This window comes from Dendrobates tinctorius, unplaced genomic scaffold, assembly GCF_039654945.1.
Source record: "Dendrobates tinctorius isolate UK_male_01 unplaced genomic scaffold, ASM3965494v1 ptg000004l, whole genome shotgun sequence".
NCBI lineage: Eukaryota > Metazoa > Chordata > Amphibia > Anura > Dendrobatidae > Dendrobates > Dendrobates tinctorius.
In genome coordinates this window covers 32,707,746-32,731,967 of record NW_027361672.1, presented here as the reverse complement: position 1 = coordinate 32,731,967, position 24,222 = coordinate 32,707,746, and the positions used below count along the sequence as shown (strand labels likewise).

The following is a 24,222-nucleotide window of genomic DNA, read 5'->3' as shown; positions in this document are numbered from 1 at the left end:
GCTCGCGGGTTGGACGTCACCTGGTGTGCGCTGGGCTACACTGCTGGCTTCACAGAGACGCCTAAGGCATTAACATAAATACTAAGCCTGTTGTACTCACAGGTCTCAGAGAAGTACACGCACGGTATGTGGTCACAGGAGCTGGGCCCTAGGCAGAGGGTCAGAGTCCGTCTAGACCTACCGTGCGTGCGGCGTCGCAACTGCGGATGCCGAGAGGAGCTGCAGACTGCAGAGCGGCGACAGACACTGCCACTAATCGACAATGCCCAGTAGCAGGTGCACTGTCGGACGCTAGCACTGTGGAGGATGCTGTTGCGGCTTGTAGCCTGCCACTGGCTCTAAAGCTAAGTCCCTATAAACACTCGTAATATCAGAGGGAGGGGATCTTAATGAGTCATTCGCAGCTTCATGCATCCATCATCATTCACACAGTAGCAACTAGAGACTATACTAGCCCATGGCCGAGCGGCCATGCGGACCTTTCATAGGCGTGCGCTTCCGAGACCTTCCAGATCTCTGAGATGGACCAATGAGATCAGGAGAAGGACCTGAGCATGTGCCTCCTGCTCCCCAATGGGAGATCATCTCGTGAGCATGCCCAGTAGCACAATGAGAGGACTTAGTCTCTGGAGCTTTTTGCTGTAAAGCAGCCTGCATTGCTATTGCTGACCCGAAGGCGACAGCAACAGCCAGACCCACAAAGCAGGTCTGGGCAAAGTGTCTGGGATGCCGAGACTGCTAAGCAATCTCCTCTGTGGTTGAGAGACTGCAGAATGTGAGGCTCTGGATTCCTGCTGATCCACTGCAGGAACCCGACGCCTAACACATATGCTGTATATATTTTTTTGCCTATTTCCATTCTGATGACATTCCACTCTTTGCGCCCCCGTCTCCAACCTGAAATGAAGCATCAATGATGTACATTTCTAGGGCTTGGCTAATTCCTGCTCTTTTGAGCATGCATCAGTTGCCAATTCCAACTTTTGCTCAATATGAGCTTCATTTTAACTGTACCATATTCTTTTCAGTGCACAGTGACAGTGTGCTCCCTCATCAACTTTAATGAGTAGTCATGAGCCAGTAAGAGAGCGCACTGTCAGTGCACATTGTAAGGAAAGAACGCAGTAAGCAGGGAGAGGAGAGACCAGGCCCGTTCCCCAAACAGATGTCACTTCCAGGGGCCTGAATGGTCTCTGCTTGCCACATTCTCTCCTTACAATGTGCACTCACAGTACATTCTCTTTCTGAAGCATGAAGGAAGTTAGAGCTGCAGCTGCTCTCTCACCCTCTCATGATTACTTATAAGTCCGAAGGGGGGGACAGTGAAAATGGTGCTGATTGGACACAGGGATCAAGTATCATAACAATCTCACGTGAGCCCTGGGGCGTTAGATGTTTTTTGGCAAATTCTAAATTGGCCTTTCTATTTTAAATGCTGACCAATGGTTTGCACCATGTGGTAAACCCTCTATATTATACATGAAGCCTTCTGTTTATGGTAGACTTAGATACTGAAACACCTACTTTCTTCATTTGGGTGGATGCTGTGAAGGGGTTTCCTTCGCAATGGAAAGGATTCTATAATCATCTACAGTCTTCTGTGGATGTCCAGGCCTTTTTGAATTCCCAAGCTCACCAGTGCACTCTTTTTTTTTGCAGAATGTACCAAACTGTCGATTTGGCCACTTCTAACACTTCTGTCTTTCTGATGGATTTATTGCTTTTTTTCAGCCTGATGATGGTCTGTTTCTTTTCCACTGAGAGCTCCTTTGTCCACATGTTGTGGGTTCAGAGTAACAGCTTCCAAATACAAATACCACACCTAGAACCATCTCCAGACCTTTGCTTAATTGACGATGGATTAAAAAGATAATAGTCCACTAGCAGCTACATATTAAAGAGGTGTAATTCCTGAACCCTTACTTCAATTAGGATGTGAATAATTTCAAATTAAATCTGAGAGTCTGCACACTTCAAACCTTTATTATTTGTTAATCACAGTTTGAACGCTGCTGACTGGCATTATCAATTCCTTGGATATCTTTTTGTATCCCTTTCCTGTTTTATACAGTTCAACTACCTTTTCCCGTAGATCCATTGATAATTCTTATGCTTTTCCCATTACTCATAATCCATAAGCGTCAGTGGCTGGATGAAAGATGCAAGCGTCTGATTACAAGCTACCTTTAGCAGCCATTCAAACCCATTTGTGTCAACTTCTGTGCATGTTTTCAGGCCAAAATCACCAGGGTATGTGAACTGTTGATCAGGGTCATTTGGATGTTTTGAGCTGTCATTATGATTTAAAGAGAGAAAACACAGTAGGTTGGCAATGTATGGCTTCACCCAACCACTAACCACGAGTGGAGAAAAAGTTCTGGTGTTATCATTCATATTCTCTGAAAAAAGACCAAGAAAGCAAAAATTCTGCCAGGGAATGTAAACTCTGAGCACAACTGTATATACTGTGTGTGTATATATATATATATATATATATATATATATATATAGCGAAAGTACTCAGCCCCCTGGAACTTTTCAACCTTTTCCCACATGTCATGCTTCAAACCTAAAGATACCAAATGTAAATCTTTGGTGACGAATCAACAACAAGTGGGACACAATTGTGAAATTGAATGAAATTTATTGGTTATTTAAAATTTTTGTGGAAATTCAAAAACTGAAAAGTGGGGCGTGCAATATTATTCGGCTCCTTTACTTTCAGTACAGCAAACTCACTCCAGAAGTTCATTGTAGATTTCTGAATGATCCAATGTTGTCCTAAATGACTAATGATGATAAATATAATCCACCTGTGTATAATCAAGTCTCCGTATATATGCACCTGCTCTGTGATAGTCTCAGGGTTCTGTTTGATGCACAGAGAGCATCATGAAGACCAAGGAACACAACAGGCAGGTCTATGATACTGTTGTGGAGAAGTTTAAAGCCGGATTTGGATACAAAATGATTTCCAAAACTTTAAACATCTCAAGGAGCACTGTGCAAGCCATCATATTGAAATGTAAGGAGTATCACACCACTGCAAATCTACCAAGACCCTGCCGTCCCTCTAAACTTTCATCTCAAACAAGGAGAAGACTGATCAGAGATGCAACCAAGAGGCCTATGATCACTCTGGATGAACTACAGAGATCTACAGCTGAGGTGGGACAGTCTGTCCATAGGACAACAATCAGTCTTACACTGCACAAATCTGGCCTTTATGGAAGAGTGTCAAGAAGAAAGCCATTTCTCAAAGATATCCATAAAAAGTGTTTGTTTAAAGTTTGCAACAAGCCACCTGGGAGACACAACAAACATGTGGAAGAAGGTGCTCTGGTCAGATGAAACCAAAATCGAACTTTTTGGCAACAATGCCAAATGATATGTTTGGCGTAAAGGCAACACAGCTCATTACCCTGAACACACCATCCCCACTGTCAAACATGGTGGTGGCAGCATCATGGTTTGGGGCTGCTTTTCTTCAGCAGGGACAGGGAAGGTGGTTAAAATTGATGGGAAGAGGGATGGAGCCAAATACAGGACCATTCTTGAAGAAATCCTGTTGGAATCTGCAAAAGACCTGAGACTGGGATGGATATTTGTCTTCGAACAAGACAATGATTCCAAACATAAAGCAAAGTCTACAATGGAATGGTTCACAAATAAACGTAGCCAGGTGTTAGAATGGCCAAGTCAAAGTCCAGACCTGAATCCAATCGAGAATCTGTGGAAGAGCTGAAAACTGCTGTTCACAAACGATCTCCATCCAACCTCACTGAGCTCGAGCTGTTTGCCAAGGAAGAATGGGCAAGAATTTCAGTCTCTCGATGTACAAAACTGATAGAGACATACCCCAAGCGACTTGCAGCTGTAATTGCAGCAAAAGGTGAAGCAACAAAGTATTAAGTTAAAGGGGACGAATAATATTGCAGGCCCCACTTCTCAGTTTTTGAATTTCCCCAAAAATTTAAAATAATCAATAAATTTCATTCAACTTCACAACTGTGTCCCACTTGTTGATTCTTCACCAAAAATTTGCATTTGGTATCTACTATGAAGCATGATATGTGGGAAAAGGTTGAAAAGTTCGAGGGGGTCGAATACTTTTGCAAGGCACTGTGTATATATATATATATATATATATATATATATATATACAGAAATTACATTAAAAAGTGACTTTTACACACATTAGCTGAGATCCTATAATACAATATCGTGTGCTGCACTCCAATGTGTGTAAACAAGAAAAATGGCCATTGTTTTATGTCACCGAAGCCAGCTTTGTGCAAAGATACAAGGAACAAGCAACTCACAATCTAATTTCAACTGATTTCAACTGCAATGCATTTACACAATTATTCAATTTTCTTTAAAAATTCAGGAATTCCGCACATTTAAAATATATCTGGGCTTCCTAATTACATAGTTAATAAGGGAGTAAAAAGACACAAGTCTATCAGGTACAACCTTTAATCCCAAAGTGTTGATTCAAAGGAAAGCAAAAATCTCATGAGACAGATGCTAATTGTCCTACTGGCGAAAAATATATTTTTCGACTCCAAATATAGCAGTCAGACTATATCACTGTCAATATCACTTCACCAGAATTCTAGTGGCCATAACATGTAACATTATATTTTTCATCAAAGGGATCCAGGCTCTCCTTGAAATTCTTCAATGAATCATCCATCTCAACAACATATGGAAGGAAGTTCCATAATCTCACTGCTCTTATGCTTAAGAATTCCAGACTGTGATGATGGTAAAACTTTCTTTCCTCTAGAATAGATATTGAGAAATCCCCCTTGTAAAAAGATAATTAGACAATTACATACAGTCCATTCATTTTTTGTACATGTAATATGATCCTGTTCCTATGCTGTCTTTTTCGAAACTGAATCACTCCTATGTTTGTTAACCTGTCGTGATACTGCAGTCCACCCATTCCCTTGATAACCTTAGTTTAACTTTTCTACCTGCACCTGAATCCCATGTTGTTATTTGCTTTGGCAACAGCTACCTGGCACTGGTTGCTAAAGTTGAGTCGATTGCTTATATTGTATACTACAACACCATGGGACTGCAGTATATAGTAAAAATCCTATGACGCTTAAGCCCCCGTCACACACAGCAAGATCGCTAGCGAGATCGCTGCTGAGTCACAAGTTTTGTGATGCAACAGCGATCTCACCAGCGATATCGCTGTGTGTGACACGTATCAGCGACCGGCCCCCCCGCCGGGTATTGCTGATCGTGCTCGAATGCCCTGGACCTTTTTTTGATCGTTGGTCTCCCACTGGCCAGCACACATCGCTGCGTGTGGCAGGCAGAAGACCAGCGATCAGCGAGCTGGACGCTGGTTTCCAATGTAAACCGCGGGTAACTATGGGCGCGCGTCACTTAGTTACCCGCTGTGTACCTTAGATACCAGTGCGCTGGTGCTGGGAGCTGGTATCTAAGGTAAACAGTGGGTTTCTAAGTGCTGCGCGGCGCTTAGAAACCCACTGATTACCTTGGTTACCAGCTCCCTGCACCAGCGCGCTGGTATCTAACGTACACAGCGGGTAACTAAGAGACGTGCGCGCTTGTTACCAGCGTCATTGCTGTCCTGATCGCTGCTGAGATCTGCCTCTTTGGCAGCTCACCAGCGATCATGTAGCGACACACCAGCGATCCTGACAAGGTCATATCGTTGTTGGGATCGCTGGTGCGTCGCTATGTGTGACGGGGCCCTTAGCTTGTGACTGATCTGCAGAAGAGTACCAAGATAGCATTAGATACTTCAGCAGGTTACTAGTGATGGACGAAAAGTAGGTAACCAGTGATGGACGAACCCGTCGATGTTTGGGTCCAGCCAATAATTTAAAAAAGTTTGGTTGAGGTAACAGGACAGAACCCCAACTCGAACCTGAACCGCTACCTCTTTGAAATGTAAGGGGGGCCCGAACATCTGTTGTTTGCCCCTCTGTCATCTGTGTGACAATGCGGCAAACACGGGCTCTGGTAATATCTTTAGTGCTGCTCAGAGCGCTGGGGTTCCATGCTGGCAGATGACAGCATGTGAGCCAGCAGCTGTGACAGCACTTGCTGATAAAAGAGTACCACTCTCATCAGCGTATGACTGCTGTCGCTGATAGCAGCGAGAGCAGGCGAGGGTGAGGAGAGTATTCATTAGCCAGTACCAATGCTATAAATAAATAAAAAAATGACTTGGGATCTCTTCTATTCTTGCTAAAAAGCACAGGCAATACTGACCAGAGGCGTATCTGGGGGGGACAGTCGGGGCATATGCACCGGGCACAGCTGGCTGGGGTCGCAGTCGGGCCAACTAATGCAGCGGTCCGCAGTGTCTCCCCCGGCGGCTGCATTCTGCCGCCACCCGGACTGGGAGTCGGACGTTCTCTGTGTCAGCTGTCACCTCTGCAGGGTGCCAGCTCCCAGAGATCAACTGTACTCGTGTCTGTACAGACGCAATTACAATTGAAGCTCTAACCACTGGGACGCCAGCAGCATAATCAGGTCATGTGATCATGCTCCTGACGTCACTCGCCGGCACCCAGAAGCGCGAAGAGCATCGTTGGTAAGTGCTCCACTGTGGAGCTGAAGAAACCACCGAAGATTAAGGAGGGGAGTACATAATGTGTGTGTGGGGGGATTTGGAGTGGGGATGGGGGGATACTTCATGTGTGAGGAGATTTGGAGTAGGGATGGGGGGATGCTTAATGTGTGGGGAGATTTGGAGTGGGGATGGGGGGTACTTAATGTGTGGGGGGATTTGGAATGGGGATGGAGGTTATTTAATGTGTGGGGGATTTGGAGTGGGGATGGGGGTACTTAATGTGTGGCAGCATTTGGCATGGTTATGGGGAGATTTAATGTTTGGGGAGATTTTGAGTGGGGATGGGGATATAATGTGTGTGGGGATATTTGGAGTGGGGATGGGGGATACTTAATGTGTGGGGAGATTTGGAGTAGGGATGGGGGATACTTAATGTGTGTGGTGGACTTGGAGTGGGGTTGGGGGTTACTTAATGTGTGGGGAGATTTGGAGTAGAGTAGGGGGATGCTTAATGTGTGGGGAGATTTGGAGTGGGAATGGGGGGATTTAATGTGTATGGGGGATTTGGAGTGGGGATAGTGAGATTTAATGTGTGTAGGGGAATTTGGAGTGGGGATGGGGGATTTAATATGTATGGGGAATTTGGAGTGGGGATGGGGGATTTAATGGGTGTGGGGAGATTTGAGGATACAAAATAAGGAGCATGTATGTATGAGGGCATGTATGAAGAAACAGTATGGGGGATGGGTGCAGACACAGTATGGTGAGTGGGGGATGGGTTCAGACAGTATAGAGAATGAGGGGGTAAATATATGAGGAGGCAATATGGTGAACAGGGTGATGTGAGAGGAGGCAATATGAGGAGGGAGGGGAATAGTGGGAGGGGAATAGTGTGAGGCGACAGTATGGGGGGAGAAAAGTGAGTGGGCACAGAATAGAGACTGAGTAGTGGGGGAGTAGCATGGGGGAACAGTGTAAGGGTACAGCCAGGAGGGTACAGTATACCAAGGAGGGAGTGTTTGATAAGAGAGTACAGTATATACTGGACCCTATAGGGGGACACAGTGTGAGAGGACAGTGTGAAAAGGTATCCCAGTCTGGAAAGGAGAGGTCAGTATGAAGATCATGTACCAAAAGAGGGACAGTGTGGGGTCATATTTTGTCCAGACAATATAGTGAGGGGCAATTATTTATTCAGGGGCTCAATGTACTGCAGATATTTTTATTCAGGAGCATTTTAATGACACCGTTCTCTTTAAGGGCATCATGTGGAGATTTGCTGCAGAAGACAGGAGAAGACGGAAGTCTGCAGAGACAGTTGTAGATGAGAAAACTCACCATGGGGTCTGGACAAGATGAAGAAAAGGAGAACGACTCCAGAGACGACGTCATCTATAAGGTACCTGAATGTAAATATTATATGTGAAACAGACTTATTCTCATGTTTTTATTTATGTTAGGAGCATTAAAGGGGTTGTCCAGGTTTGTGATGAGTCTGCAGTCATTCTATGTGACTGCAGACTTCTTAATTCTCACAGTGCTCACTGAACGCTGTTAGGATTCTCTCATGCAGGTAATTTACATACATGCGGTCACATGCTGACTAGACATGTGTGGCCTCACTCAATGAAAATGAGCGGAGCGAAGCCGGGCACGTCTAGTCGGAATGTGGCCAGAAGTATATAAATCACATGCTTGTGCTGACATGACCATGTACTCTTGTCACCGGTAAGGGAGAACCCTAAAAACTGTACAGTGCATTTGTTGTGAGAATTCAGAAGCCTGCAATGCCAAGATTCAGCTCTGCAGGTTCCAGTGGTCATCACATGGACAGTTCATTCATTTGCGATTTTCATTCTTATGGTCCTGTGACAACGAGCTTCTCTTTTGCTTCTCTCAGTTTTTCACTGAACATTGAGACCATAAGGGAGAGCTGCTCGTTGGTACATGACTAAGTCTGCAAATCCCATGTGTGCTTGGGGGGGTGCCAAACCGAATTCTTGCCCTGGGTGCCAGAAAGCCTAGAAACACCTCTGATACAGTCATATGTTAAAGTTTGGGAACCCCTATTAATGTTAACCTTTTTTCTTTATAACAATTTTGGTTTTTGCAACAGCTATTTCAGTTTCATATATCTAATAACTGATGGACTCAGTTATATTTCTGGATTCAAATGAGGTTTATTGTACTAACAGAAAATGTGCAATCTGCATTTAAACAAAATTTGACCCGTGCAAAAGTATGGGCACCCTTATCATTTTCTTGATTTGAACACTCCTAACTACTTTTTACTGACTTCCTGAAGCACTAAATTGGTTTTGTAACCTCATTGAGCTTTGAACTTCATAGCCAGGTGTATCAAAGCATGAGAAAAGGTATTTAAGGTGGCCACTTGCAAGTAGTTCTCCTATTTGATTCTCCTATGAAGAGTGGCATCATGGGCTCCTCAAAACAACTCTCAAATGATCTGAAAACAAAGATTATTCAATTTAGCTTTTCAGGGGAAGGATACAAAAAGTTGTCTCAGAGATTTAACCTGTCAGTTTCCACTGTGAGGAACATAGTAAGGAAATGGAAGAACACAGGTACAGTTCTTGTTAAGCCCAGAAGTGGCAGGCCAAGAAAAATATCAGAAAGGCAGAGAAGAAGAATGGTGAGAACAGTCAAGGACAATCCACAGACCACCTCCAAAGACCTGCAGCATCATCTTGCTGCAGATGGTGTCACTGTGCATCAGTCAACAATGCAGCACACTTTGCACAAGGAGAAGCTGTATGGGAGAGTGATGCGAAAGAAGCCGTTTCTGCAAGCACGCCACAAACAGAGTCGCCTGAGGTATGCAAAAGCACATTTGGACAAGCCAGTTACATTTTGGAAGTAGGTCCTGTGGACTGATGAAACAAAGATTGAGTTGTTTGGTCATACAAAAAGGCGTTATGCATGGAGGCTAAAAAACACAGCATTCCAAGAAAAACACTTGCTACCCACAGTAAAATTTGGTGGAGGTTCCATCATGCTTTGGGGCTGTGTGGCCAATGCCGGCACCGGGAATCTTCTTAAAGTTGAGGGTCGCATGGATTCAACTCAGTATCAGCAGATTCTTGACAATAATGTGCAAGAATCAGTGACGAAGTTGAAGTTACGCAGGGGATGGATATTTCAGCAAGACAATGATCGAAAACACCGCTCCAAATCTACTCAGGCATTCATGCAGAGGAACAATTACAATGTTCTGGAATGGCCATCCCTGTCCCCAGACCTGAATATCATTGAACATCTGTGGGATGATTTGAAGCGGGCTGTCCATGCTCGGCGACCATCAAACTTAACTGAACTGGAGTTGTTTTGTAAACAGGAATGGTCACAAATACCTTCATCCAGGATCCAGGAACTCATTAATAGCTACTGGAAGCAACTAGAGGCTGTTATTTTTGCAAAAGGAGGATCTACGAAATATTAATGTCACTTTTATGTTGAGGTGCCCATACTTTTGCACCGGTCAAATTTTGTTTAAATGCAGATTGCACATTTTCTGTTAGTACAATAAAACCTCATTTGAATCCAGAAATATAACTGAGTCCATCAGTTATTAGATATATGAAACTGAAATAGCTGTTGCAAAAACCAAAATTGTTATAAAGAAAAAAGGTTAACATTAATAGGGGTGCCCAAACTTTAACATATGACTGTACCTACAGCCACAGGCTGCAACCCTCAGCTGTCTGTTTTATCATAACTGGTTATCAAGATTAGAGTGGTTCCCCCCATTTTTGAAAACATGCAAGCTAAGGCTACTTTCACACATCCGTCTTTTGTAATCTGGCACGATGCGGCGAAAATTGTAAAAACCGGATCCGGAATCTGATCCGTTTTTTTCACATAGAATGTAATGATCGCCGCATCGTGCCAGATGGACATGCGGCGCCTCCGGTTTTTGTCGGATACGGCAAACATGCCCGTCCGGCGTCTGCAAAAAACGTTCCCTGATACGTTTTCTTGCAACGCCAGAACGGCTTTTTAAAGAGCGCATGCCCGGACACTGTGAGTTTTAACCCCACAAGTGCCCAGCGAATGCAAAATTCTCTCTCTCCCTCTCCCTCCCTCTCTCCCCCTCTCTCTCTCTCGCTCTCTCTCTCCCTCTCTCTCTCTCTCTCTCACTCTCTCGTCCCCCGGTTCAGCATACCTTTCTGCGGCTGGCTCCTTTAAATCCGGCAAAAGCCGTATCAGGTGACGCATGTAAATCCGGTGTCAGCGCTGCAGCCCAGATCCGACAGTACGGCTTTTCACCGCATGGCGCCGGAGACAAAACACCGGATGTGTGAAAGTAGCCTAAAACAGACAACTGTGGGCAGGAATTAACAGACTGTAAGGGGCCCCTACAGTCTAAAGATAGCAGCCCGCAAACCCAGAAAAGGTGCGTCTATTAGATGAGCCTATTCTGGTGCTTTTCTCGACTCTACCCAGTTGCCCTGGTGCATGGGGCAAGTCGAATAATAGGTTTGAGGTTAATGTCAGCTGTTTTATGGCCGCTGACATCAAACCATAAGAACTTTATCACCCAGTGAGCGGAGCCGTTAGTGAGATGAGTGGGGTTGATCATCTATGAACCCCGGCGACCTTTCTTACTTCAGCTCAGCGCTACACACTGCAGGAGCGTGATTATGTTCCTGTCTCATTGTGAGCAGGTTGGTGTGGATAGCAGTCCCGTCACTGATGTGAACGCTATCCAAATCATCCGGATCTTTGTGGGACAGACACAGATTATCTTCTCGTCGGACAGGCGAAGATTATGTTTGTTTATTATTTTTGTTTTTTTACAAGGGACATGGGCGTCAGAGGATTATATTCACGTCAGACAGGTGAGGAACTTGGTGGTTTATTATTTGTAATGTTTTACAGTGGACGTGGGCTTCAGTGGATTAGGTGTAAAGGTGAGTATAACTTTGCTTTTTTAGTTTTAATTCAAATAAAGGTGGCAGTGTCTTTATTTCAATTAAAGAACATTATTTAGGCTGGTTTTTTTTTACAATCTAACTATGAGGTTAGAAATGGGTGTGTCTTATAGATGTCTCCCCATTACTAATGCCTTGGCTTGATGTCTGCTGACAATACAAAGTTAACATCAACCCCAACACTGTTTCATCACTTGCCACCGCCACAGGGCAAGTGGGAAGCACGAGGCTAAGTGCCATAATTGGCATATGGGTGCACCATCTTTGGACCTGCTGAGAGCTAATGTTTTTTATTCTAGAAGGGGGTCAAATAGCCATGGCCCCTTCCTAAGCTATTAATATCAGCCCGCAGCTGTCAGTTGATATTTATAGCCTGGGAACCTTTATGGAAATTTGCCCATTCCCAGAATATTAACATCAGCCCTCAGCCTTCAGCTTTTCCACAGCTGTTTATGAAAATTACAGGTGACCCCATGACTTTTTTTGCTTTTCTTATTTATTAACAAGTACAGTAAAATACATACTCAAGGTAACCTTATTTCACAGCCTCCAGGTGTTCCAGCAGCTGGAAACTTTAGTAACCTTAAAATGTCCATGAAATTTTCCCGTAAGTTTTCCGGGCTTCGCAGTTGCTGGGAATCCCGGTGGCTGTGAACTCTGGTAACCTGAGGTTACTTGAGTTCAAGCCATCTAGTTTCAGTTTCTAGTTACAGTGCCGAACTGTTGAATATTGGAGGGTCAAGTGTCGAACTTGTGGGCGTTCATCAGTCTGGCACAGGCATTTGTAAAGCAAGAGAAACAGCTGCTATGAACTCAGGTGTCCTTACTCTTCTTGTTAATAAATAAAACAAAATTGATAAAAAGTGTATGGGGGTCCCCCACTATTTTCATAATCAGTAGAGGGAAAACCAATGGTTGGGGGCTGAGGTTCATATTCTGGGTAGGAGACAATATCCATAAAGGTTCCTAGGCTATTAATATCAGTTTATGGCTGTTTGCTTAGCCTTTACTGGTTATTATAGTGGAAACCCCCCACAAAAAAATAACACGGGATCCCCCTATACTCAATAACCAGCAAAGGCTAAACAGGCAGATGCAAGCTGATATTATTAGCCTAGGAAAGGGCCATGGATATTAGCCCCCTTCCACACTAAAAACATCAGCTCTCAGCCGCCACAGAAATGGTGCATCCAAATCTGGTACTTAGCCTCACTCTTCCCACTTGCCCAGTGGCAAGTGGAGTAATAGGGTTAGGGTTTATGTCAGCTTTGTATTGTTAGCTGACATCAAGCGAAGGGTTTAGTAGCCTCATAGTAAATTTTGAAATAATCACACAGCAAGAATAAAAACCTGTATTTAAAATAAATACACTGACTCCTTTATTTGAAATAAAAATAAAAAAGCAAAGTTATACTCACCTTTACGCCTAATCCATTGATGTCCATGTCTCCTGTAAAAGACCAAAAATAACATGCAACCATATCCATCACCTGTCCAATGTGAAGATAATCCTAAGATCTCCATGTCTCCTATAAAAGACCAAAAATAATAAACAACCTTATTCCTCACCTGTCCGAGGAGAACATAACCCAGTTGTTCCTCAACGAGTCTAACTCTCTTACATCTAGATGCCATGCTGAACGTTGGCATGATGCAAGCGTTCAGCCTGGCAGCCAGCAGAGACACTGAGCTACGTGTGATAGCCCAGCAACAGAGTCTCGCGGTTACATGAATAAGGTCAGCGGAATTCATTGCTGATAAAGCTGACAGCTGGGGGTTGCAGCCCGAAGCTGTTGGTTTTGCCTGCGCTGGTTACCCAGAATAGGAGAGATTCCATGTAATTTTTTAAATTATTTATAGCACAGGTGACGGATGATGAATACTCTCATCAGCTTTATCTGGTCTTGCTGCTATCAATGACAGCAGGAGTACACTGATGAGAGCAGTTCTTTATTCATCACCTGATGCCTGTGACCGACAGTAAAAAGGTTAAAAAGATCGCAACTGCTGGCTCACTTGGAGAAGTCCGTGTTCAGGGTCCATGCATAGACACTAGGTGTTCGGTAAGAACCCCAAACTCTACTGTTTGGGTTCGCCCATCACTATGGGTGGCCAATCGATTTCCATCAATTCTGTTGCATAAGCACCGACACACTTTGCATTTAAGAATCACTGTTGAAGGTTCATTTTATTAAATTAATTTAGTTAAATTAAACACATCAAACTCAGCTCCAGCCACTGCTCTAGATAGCTGACATCTACAGCATTACTCTTTATCACATGTAATTATTTTTGCTTTGAAAAAGGAAACTCCTTCACACAACTGATTTATACGCACTGGTGATGTACTCTTCCTATGACAATGTTTTTCTTTCCTTTTCCAACAGATTTTCCAGGGTCCATGCCAGACGCTAAATGGGAAGGTAATCTCAGAGCGATAAAATGGAGCGATGACAGCAGTCACGATGGTTGCCATGGTAACGTACTTTCATTGTTATTACAGTAGTTTGAAAGTCAAAGATAACAGGACACTTGATACCAAAGCAGAACAGGATATCACTGATCCTCCGGGTGGAGCCGTGGCTTCTTTTTGAAATGCCTATTTAAAATTTCAACTATTGATGTGCACCTGCTTGTGCGATGCTGACTGACAACTGTCTTCCATTACACTATTACATTGGTCATCACTCAAGTTCTTAGAAAATATCATTATTGTGTTATAACTGATAAAACACCAGGACAACAAAACGTGATTATTATATTGTCTTTTTAAGGTAATATTTCATTATGGGCTTTACAGCTTATATTGTCACCACATTTGGAGCACTCCAGGGAATAATCCGGATGCATCCAGAGAACCCATTTACCCTACAATTCCCCAAAAAGTGTAATGTCACCAAAGTCTATATGCATGGATTGTTTTTTAGTGTTTAGGAAAGCAGGATTTGCTTCATGTTCTTATAAATACCCTTGCAGTAAAAAATATACTTTGTCTTTTTTTTACAATGAGACCATCCCGGGAATTTATTGTTTGACTATGAGTGACATACATCATAGCTTTCAGGTGTACATCGGGCATACATGAGGAATTACTGCTGACATATGCTGAATTTACACAACCATACTTTCCATCCATGTTTTGTCTTCATCCACAAAATATCCCCAATAGTCAGGGGCGCTATTTACATGACCGATTATCCACACGGACCATGTGACTATGTACAGAAATTGCAGCATGCACCATTGGACTTCGCTCCGTGTATAAGAGACAGATTGGTTAAATTTCCACAAATAACATATGGAAACACATACATGATGCAAATCCATCTGTTTCTTCTTGACACACTGTACATCTCCTACTGAAGATGAGATATGTATTGTATATTGCCATACACTTGAACAATGGCATGACACCAGGGGCGTAACTACCACGGTCGCAGCAGTCACCACTGCGACTTGGTCCGGGGGAAGTCAGGGGCCTGGCAGGCATATCTCCCAACCGTCCCGATTCTCGCGGGACAGTCCCGATTCTCACGGGACAGTCCCATTTTTGACCCCCCCACCCGCGTCCCACCCGGGAGTCTATTTTTCCCACACTGCACTGAGCCGCCACGCCCCCCCATGCACCCCATCCTCACCCTCCCACAGAGACCCACTGCACTGACAGCAGCCACTCACAGCCTGCAATGACGTCGCTAGGCTGTTTTCTAATGTGCGTGCACAGGACCTGTGATGAGGTCACAGGAGGAGAGGAGTCAGGGGTCACATGGTCAGGGGCCTCGATGTCTGCAGGACTCTGCTGTGCTGGTTGCCATGGTGCTGGATGAGGGTAAGTTTATGTGTGGGATTAGGGAGGGTTACAGGGTAGATGTAGCAGAGCTGTGTGTGTACAATTTTGGACGGAACAGAGCCGTGTGTGTAGGAGGTGTACGGAGTGGAGCTGTGTGTGCATGAGGTGTACGGAGCGGAGCCGTCTGTGTACGATGTGTACGAGCGGAGCCGCGTGTGTACGAGGTGTACAGAGTGGAGTCGCGTGTGTACGAGGTGTACGGAGTGGAGCCGCGTGTGTGTACGAGGTGTACAGAGCGGAGATGTGCGTGTATTTTGGCATGGGGGGCCTCATTTGAAAGTTCGCACCGGGGCCCATAACTTTGTAGTTACGCCACTGCATTACACACACAAAGGCAACATAATTTTGGGCTTCTAAAGTAAGTCGTTGACTTTGTTAAAGGGAACCTGTCAGCAGGATTTTGATTTTTAATCTGAGAGCAAAATAATGTAGGTGCAGAGAACCTGATTCCAGGCATGTGGTGCTAACTAAGCTGTGTGCTGATATAATCAGTGTTTTATCAACAAAAGATTATCATTAGAGGACTAGTTTTCATGCAAACCAATTCAGAAATCTGTATAATCTCACCCCCACCACTGACTGGCAGTTTGCTAACATTGTGCAGTGTACACAGGAAGCTGCCAATTGGAGGTGTGGTTGGGGTTATACACAACTCAGCATACTGACCACTGCTACGTCTACAACAGAGAAAACAGGGATCCTATCAAAACTGCACCAAGCATCCAGGTAAGTGATACATCGCTGAGATCACAATCTCTACCCCTTACACCATGCTTCTCTCAGATTCCATAGCAAAAACCTGCTGAAAGATTCCCTTTAAGTATTAGGATTTCTTAATATTTCTGCAACAGTTTATTAAAAAAATTATATACTGTATACATATATACATATATATATATTGTGAGGTGGCTATCAGACAAATAGTTGATGGGATGTATGTATCACAGAGATTGCTGTCATCTGTGATGTAATCCTGGTGTATGGCTCTAGTGCACATAGTACTAAATGGCTTATTTGATGCATCTGGGCCAGGTTTTACAGGCAGTCTGAGAGATGGGCGGGTCTGGCTGGCCATCTATACCACCTCTAGGTGTGGTTCACGTGTTAAAATGGAATCTGTTGTTAGAACCCCTTGGTCTGTGTGTGTGGAGGAAAAAGGCCTCGTGTGTTATCTCCAGACAGAGCTGTGTGACAAGGACTGGCTCTAAAGAGACTTTGTCAAGAATTGTTTACTTTGTTTTGCCTGCACTGAAAGACCGTTTACTTTTCCTTTGCTTGTGGCTGGTTTATGAAGCACCAATAAACCAGCATGGAAATTTAAATGGAAACGCTTCCTGTGTTGCCTTACGATGCACCCAAGTGAGTAGCAATCCCACAATCAGCGTTAAAAGTCCAGGCAGGGTTCCCAAAGAACACGTGTGATGGCTACAGTGGTGCTGCATGTCGTGCATGAAGGTGGCCATAAGCCAACAAATAATGTTAGACAGCATGGTGGGCCTGGTGAAACACCTTGTGAAAGCCAATAACAACAGCTGACACAGCAGGTGACAAATAAACTGCATCTGCAACAGATTCACCAACAGCAGCAGCAGTTTCATATACTGGCAGAGGCGGTTTGTGCCGTGGTGGCAACTCTAACTCGAACGTGAACTGATGATTTTTTCATCCAGAAGGCAGTAAGAGGAGCAATGAAGAAAATGACTGAGGGTGATAAAATAGAGGCCTTTTGACTGTTTTTGAAAGGTTCGTTGAGAGGCAGAAGCATCTGCCAGAGCAATGGTCAAAAGTGCCAGCGCCATACTTAATGGGGGAGTCCCAGAATGCCTACTATGACTTACCCTTGCAAGATGCCAAGGAATATGTCAAGCTGAAAACTGAACTTTTGGTACACTTGGGGGTGAGAATTACTGTCAGGGCACAGTGGGTCCACTGTTGGATTTATCACAGTGATAAACCCCTTGCAGGAGCTGGGGGCTGACACCAGATTTCCCTATTTTATGTTGAGTGGAGACTTATCGTACCAGGTTACGAAAATGAAGGAGGAGATAGTGGAAGAGTTATTGGTTCTAAGACCCTATAGACAGAGGGTGTTGGACACCGCCCAATCACATGTCTTGGGTGGCCAACTGGGGAATGACAATACTCAAGAATGGGTCATAGAGAGGTTCTATTGGCTGAAAAGTATTTCAGGTCCTTTCCCACCGGTCAGCTAACCTCCACCACCTCTCACTTTCAAAGCCCCCTTGTGCCATGAGCCATCATAGAAGTGGTGGTTGAGAGAATTGCCATGGACTTGGTTGGTCCCTGTTTAAATCTACTCATGGGCATAAATGTATATTATTCATACTTGATTATGCTACATGATACCCAGAAGCAGTTCTCCAGAGAAGCTCCTCTGCGAAAAATGTTGCCTGTGAATTGGTCTACGTTTTTTCCCAGACAGGGTTACCGAGGGATATCCTGACTGACCAAGGAACACCCTTTATCAGGAAGGTGTGTTAGGAATCTGGGTTCTATAATGCCTATGCGGGAATCCAGATTCACACATTTGTCTCCAGAGGCTAAGTCCTTTTTCCCAGCTTCTGAACATGCCCACGGGACAAGTTCCCATTGGAGTCCAGGAGTCAGGTGCTCAGGTCCTGCTCCTGATTTCATTGGCTTAGCTCAGGGCTCTGGAGATTTCCGGCAGGTCCCGTATGCTATAAAAAGTGCGCATGGCCGTTATGCCATGCGCTAGTATTTTATACTGCTGCTGTGTGTATGGTGACGGATGCTTGGAATGGTGACTGATTCATTAAGAAACCCCTTTCCTCGGTTATTACGTCTGTGTGAGTGAGTGGTATTCTGTCAGCACCTGCGCTAGCGCCAGCGTGCACAAGCTCCATCTTTCCAGCAGCTTAGCGTCCTGCATCGCGCTTGCGATATTTGCGGTTGCAGCCTGTCCAGGTGTGCGCAGTTGCGATGCCGAGCACACGTGTACACGATAAGTCCGCTCGGTTGTAGTGACTGTATTTAACTACTCCGGTTTCCAGCTACCGCTCGTGTGCCGCTGAGATCCTGTGCGGTTAACAGGCTCAGTGATACTTTTGGTATTACTTTTCCCTGCAGCTCTGTGTCATTTAACAGAGCTTGCCTTTTTGCACCTGGGTGAGTTAGAACCCTGTGCATATTACCGCTTTTGTGCTCTGCCTCTCTCAGCAGCGGTTTTGTCATCCACCGCACGGTGGACCCCGAGTGGCGAAGGCACTTTAATTATTTATTTTTTTTAGTGCCTTCTGCCACTCCTAAAAAGGTGATGAGGGAACTGTGTAAGGCCCTGGAAATTACACAACTGAAGATGTCAGTGTACCATCCCCAGATGGACGGCCTTGTGGAAAGATTCAATAAAACACTGAAGAATATGTTTAGGAAGGTCATAGAAAAGGATGGTTGAGACTGGGACTGTCTCGTACCATATCTGCTGTTCTTTATTAAGAACGTTCCACAGATTTCTACTGTGTTCTCTCCGTTCAAACTTCTGTATGGCTGACATCCACAGGGTCTCCTTGATATAGCGAAGGAAACCTGGGATGCTGAAGTCACGGCCCACCATACTGAACTTCTAGCATCTGGTACCCAACCCCGAACACGAACTACTTACTGCATGTCTGATTTCCTGTTTGGGTATGTGATCCTAATAAAGCTTGTTTAAAGCCTGCAGCACAGCTAATCAACAGGCAATAAGGCTGTGAGCACTTCTGGCTCCATCCCATCACAGCCATGTCAAGTAATGTCATGGCTGTGATTGGCTGGAGCAACACATGACCCTGCCTGACTGTGTAAAATAAATAAATAATTTAATTTTTTAAACCTTCTGAGGGAAAACAGACAGCTGTAAGCTGGTGTTATTATTCTTTAAAGGGGCCAGAATACATAAAAGTTCCCAGCCTATTAATATCAGTTCCCAGCTATTTGCATTGCCTTTACTGGTTGTTAATAGGGGACAAGAAAAATGACTTGGGGTACCCCCTATATTTAATAATCAGCAAAGACTATGCTGTCATCTGTGGGCTGATAGGCTTGGAAAAGGCCATGGATTTTAGCCTCCTCTGAGAATTATAACACCAGCCTCCAGCCGCACAGAAATGGTGCATCCATAAGATGCATTAGATCCATTAGGTGCGCCATTTCTGGCATTTAGCCATGGCTCTTCCCGCTTGCCTTGCTGCGTTGGCAAGTGAAGTAGTGTTTTGGGGATAATGCCAGTTGTTTTATGTCCATTGACATGAAGCTCACAGGCTCATTAGTCTAGTGTTGGACTGTTGAGTGCCGAGTGCCGGACTCGAGGTTGCTCATCAGTCTGGTACTCAAACTGAACTCGTTAGAACCAGTGCCTGTGAACTGAGGTGACCTCAATCAACACTGTCCTAAACAAGAAACTACTACTAACACCGACAGTGTTACTTCTAGGGGATAGGCCAATTCATGCCAATAAGAAAACGTGCCGACTTATTGATTTTATCACTGTGGCAACTAGAAACCACATAGCCAGTAAATGGAAAACTAATATGTTGTCAATATTTCAGGTGAAAATACGAGTTGACCTAATTATGCTGTACGAAAAAAAGAAGCCACTAGATCTGACTATTTTGATGTTTTCAGAGGTATCTGGGAACCTTGGATCCAGGCGCAAAATAATGATGATCTTCCTAGAATGATATCTTTATCTATGTAATATATAAATATAGTTATTATCACTGTTGAACATAGGACTTGAAACGATTGTTCCACTATTTCGCATCGACTCATTTCTTAATAACAGCACTCATTGTCCATCCTCCCCCTTTCCCCCTGTCATGATCCATGCTGGATCAGGACTGATAAAAAGCACAGGTAACTTTTTTTTTCCTTAAGCTGTGCTTAAGTTTGGTTTTTGCCCCCGGTGGCCATTAGGATTATTGCACTGTGGTGTCTTTTGTTCTAAATTTGCCCCCGGTGGTGGTGAGCGTCATTGCACTCTGGTTTCTTTAGTTAGTGCACATGACTATAATGCAGGTGTGAGTGCTCTGGCTCTGCTATAAAAGAGTCACAGGTGTTGCAATCAGTGTTGGTGATAGTGTTCATTTCAACCATCCTTGGTGGAGGAAGGAGCTGGAGAGCGTTCCTTGCAGCACTGTCTTAGTGCTGGTGTGGAAGGAGTCAGAGGGGATTTCCTTGTAGCTCTGACAGAGCTTGGTGGCAGCTATTCAGGAGGAGAGCTGCATTCTGGTGGTGAACTCTGTTGCCAGGAGCAAGTGCAACAGAATAAAGCTAAGTGGTGTTTCCCTGTTTGTGTTCTTCCTTAGTGTGTATTAGTACAGCGGAGGGGCCAGTGCCTGCAACACCCAGCTCCCTAGCAAGGGATAGGTGTAGGGTGTGCTAGGGCGACAGGTTCCTGATCGGCGCCCAATGCGGAACCGGCATAGGGAACGTTAGGAGCGTTAGGGACACTGACTCTGGGGAGTGCAGGAGGTCTCCACTTCCCCTTTCCCTATCGCAGGGCCCACCGTTGTAACTGTTTCCCCGTGTCTTATTGTTGTAGTACCGGCCGGCTGGCCGTGTCACACAGGACAGTATCACGTGCCGCGTCTTGTAGTTTCAGTTACCGGCCTGCGGGTCGCGTCACACAGGACGGGTCATTGTGACATTATCACCAACCAACAACTTTTTTTTTCTGCTGAGCCATGGACCCAGTTCAGACCTTTGCCCAAATGCTGCAGACCCTTACTGAGGAGATTAGGGGGCTGTGCGGTGAGTTGGTGCAGCAACTGCAGCAGTTGGTGGGCTTTGGGGGCTTGGTTGAGAGACAGGCTCAGCCAGAACCCAAGATATCCCTCCATGAAAAATTTTCTAGAGGGAAAGATCAATTCTTGGTGTTTCAACAAGCCTGCAAATTATATTTCAGGCTGCGCCCTCGTTCATCAGGGAGTGAAGAGCAATGGGTGGGAATCATTATGTCCCTTCTTAAAGGGGATCCCCAATCCTGGGCCTTCTCCCTACCGGACGATTCTCCATCATTGGTGTCCGTGGACGAGTTTTTTGCAGCTTTGGTGCTTGTGTATGGGGATCCTGATGGCGTCACCCTGGCGGAATCCCGAGGTGGGCCACTAACACTCAGTGGAATGACCCTGCACTTAGGAGTCAATTTGTGCAGGGTTTGTCTCCAAAGTTGCAGGATACTCTGGTGCAGTACGCTGCCCCCAGGTCGCTGGAGGCCGCCATGTCCCTTGCCATCCGGGTGGATAGATGCCTCAGGGAAAGACGTATACAAAAAGTGCCCTGTTGTGAACTCATTTTCTGGTTTACCTCTGGTGAGGGTGGTGGAGCTGGCTGTGTTGACAGAGGAGTCGTGAGTTCTCCATCTAGTCTCCCTCTAGTGGTGACAGTAGGTAATGAAGCTGATCTAAATTGCAGAGACCTGCCACCTGAGGAGGACTGTGAGTGGACATCAGGAGTCTCTGACTGGATTTAAGACAGCCGACTCCCTAATTTATTTTTCCTTCTCTGAGGTTCTGGTTTCCAGTTCTGTTCCTGCCTTCTCAAGCTAAGTGTGCTGTTGTGAGCTCATCTGTTCATTCACCTTTTGTGTCCGAGGATCTCCCTCTTCTGGTGAAGGAAGGTAGTGAGGCTGATTTGGATGAAAGAAACCAAACACCTGATCGGTTGGATTGTGACTGGGTAACAGGAACTTCAGACTGGATATAAGGCAGCCGACGCCCTTCTGAGTGGCTGGTGATTTCTCTGCTGGATTCTTGGAGACCAGTCTGATTCCTGCTTCCCAAAGATAAGTTTTTGCTCTGCTATTGAACTTATTAGTTTTGGCTTTGCTTACCTTGTTTTGGAGTTCAGCCATTCTCGGCTGGGGGTGTGCTGGATTCTTATTCCTTGATCAGTGTTGTCTTTTGCTCTGCTTTCAGAATATTCTGAGTGCTGATATAGGGGTTGAAGTCTAGTGACTTCAGGGTCCTTTTTGCTTATCAGTTGTGTTGGTAATATTTTTAGCAGGGTTTTCTCGGATTGCAGACAGCAGCTTTTCTGTCCTGTCCTTTTTAGTTAGCTTGGGTCCCATCGTTTGCTCATCCTATCTTTCTATCTGTGTTAGTGTTTTCATCTTGCTTCACCGTCATTATATGTTGGGGGCTGCCTATTGCTTTGGGATCTGCTCTGGGGCAGTCAGTTTTTCGCTTTTCTCTCTTTAGGCTTATTTAGATTAGATCTCCGGCTGTGACGAGGTGTCTAGGATCACCGTAGGAAAACTCCACGGCTACTGCTATTTGTGTGATAGGATTAGGGGTCTGCAATCTGCTAGTTTCCAACCTCTCTGATTTTCTGGGCTGAGCTTGCATTTTTGTTTTTTCCTCCTCGGTGACTCAATCATAACAGTGTGCTCTGCTATTTTTTCACATGAGATTTGGTCTGGTTTACTCAGTTTTGGTGGTCAGCCAGCCCCTGCTGGGGCTGGGCTGTGCTGAATTTCCATTCTCATGTCTCTGTTTATGCCAGTTTGCTTTTTGTCCCTGATCAGAATGGTCTCTTTTTGCTCTGTCTTCAGAATATACCAGAGTGCTGATATAGGGAATTGAAGTCTAGCGACTTCAGGGTTTTTGTTATTAGAAAGTGTTGGACATTTTTTGGCAGGGTTTTGTGCATGATTGCAGACAGCATCTTTCCTTTCCTGTTCTTTCTAGTTAGTGTGGGCCCCATCGTTTGCTCAGCCTATTTTTCTATCTGTGTTTGTGTTTTCATCTTGTCTCACCGACAATACATGATTGGGGGCTGTCTATTGCTTTGGGGTCTGCTCTGGGGCAGTTTAGATCTCCCCTTTTCTTGCTTTAGGCTCATTTAGTTCTCCGGCTGTGACAAGGCATCTAGGATCATCGTAGGTACGCTCCATGGCTACTGCTAGTTGTGTGGATAGGATCAGGGGTCTGCAATCCGCTTAGTTACCAACCTCTCTGGTTTTCTGTGGCTTAGCTTGTTTTTATTTTTCCTCCTCGGTGACTCATTCATAACAGAATCACCAGCCATACCGCAGATTCTAGGGTACTCAAAAGCAGGAAAAAAAAATTGTAAAAAAAAAAAAAGTGTCAGAATTTTTTTTTATATGTATTTTTTCCTCTTTTTCTCTGGGGCCGTAGGAGGATTTTTTCCTTAATGGAGATTAAGCAATTGTCTGATCGTGTGGAGCAGCTCGCTGCTGAAGTGCGGGGAATTTCCGCCTATCTCGCTCAATCACATGCTGTTGAACCAAAAATCCCTACTCCTGATGTGTTTTCTGGGGATCGGTCTAAATTTTTGAATTTTAAGAATAATTTTAAATTATTTCTTGCCTTGAAGCCTAACTCATCGGGGAGCTCTGCGCAGCAGGTAAAATTGTAATCTCCTTGCTGCACGGCGATCCCCAGGATTGGGCGTTTTCTTTGACACCTGAAAATCCTATTCTGACTAATGTGGATGCATTTTTTCAAGCCTTGGGGTTGTTGTATGTTGAACCTAATGCTATTGATCAAGCTGAGAAAGCCCTTTTGGCATTGAACCAAGGTCAGGATTCTGCAGAGATGTACTGTCAAAAATTCCGAAAGTGGGCGGTCCTTACTACATGGAATGATGGTGCCTTGGCAGCTCTCTTTCGCAAGGGTTTATCAGAAACCGTAAAAGATATTATGGTGGGATTTCCTGTTCCCTCTGGTCTTGACGATTGTATGTCATTAGCCATTCAAGTTGATCGGCGTTTACGTGAACGTAAAACTACACGAGAGGTGTTGCCATCTTTTCAACAAACGTCTGAACCTATGCAATGTGATAGAGTTTTGTCTAGGGTGCAATGTCTTGAG

The 24,222-nt window shown here is 44.7% G+C and overlaps 1 protein-coding gene across 2 annotated transcripts in view; it reads left to right on the top strand.

The window, feature by feature from the left end:
- Nucleotides 1-24,222, top strand: part of LOC141082815 (N-acetyllactosaminide beta-1,6-N-acetylglucosaminyl-transferase-like) — an 82,478-nt gene that overhangs the window by 42,307 nt on the left and 15,949 nt on the right. For both annotated transcript variants that reach the window (XM_073566774.1, XM_073566784.1), the window contains exon 2: nucleotides 13,908-13,997. In XM_073566774.1, the coding sequence (XP_073422875.1) occupies nucleotides 13,908-13,997 (90 nt within the window). The remainder of the gene's footprint in view (nucleotides 1-13,907; nucleotides 13,998-24,222) is intronic.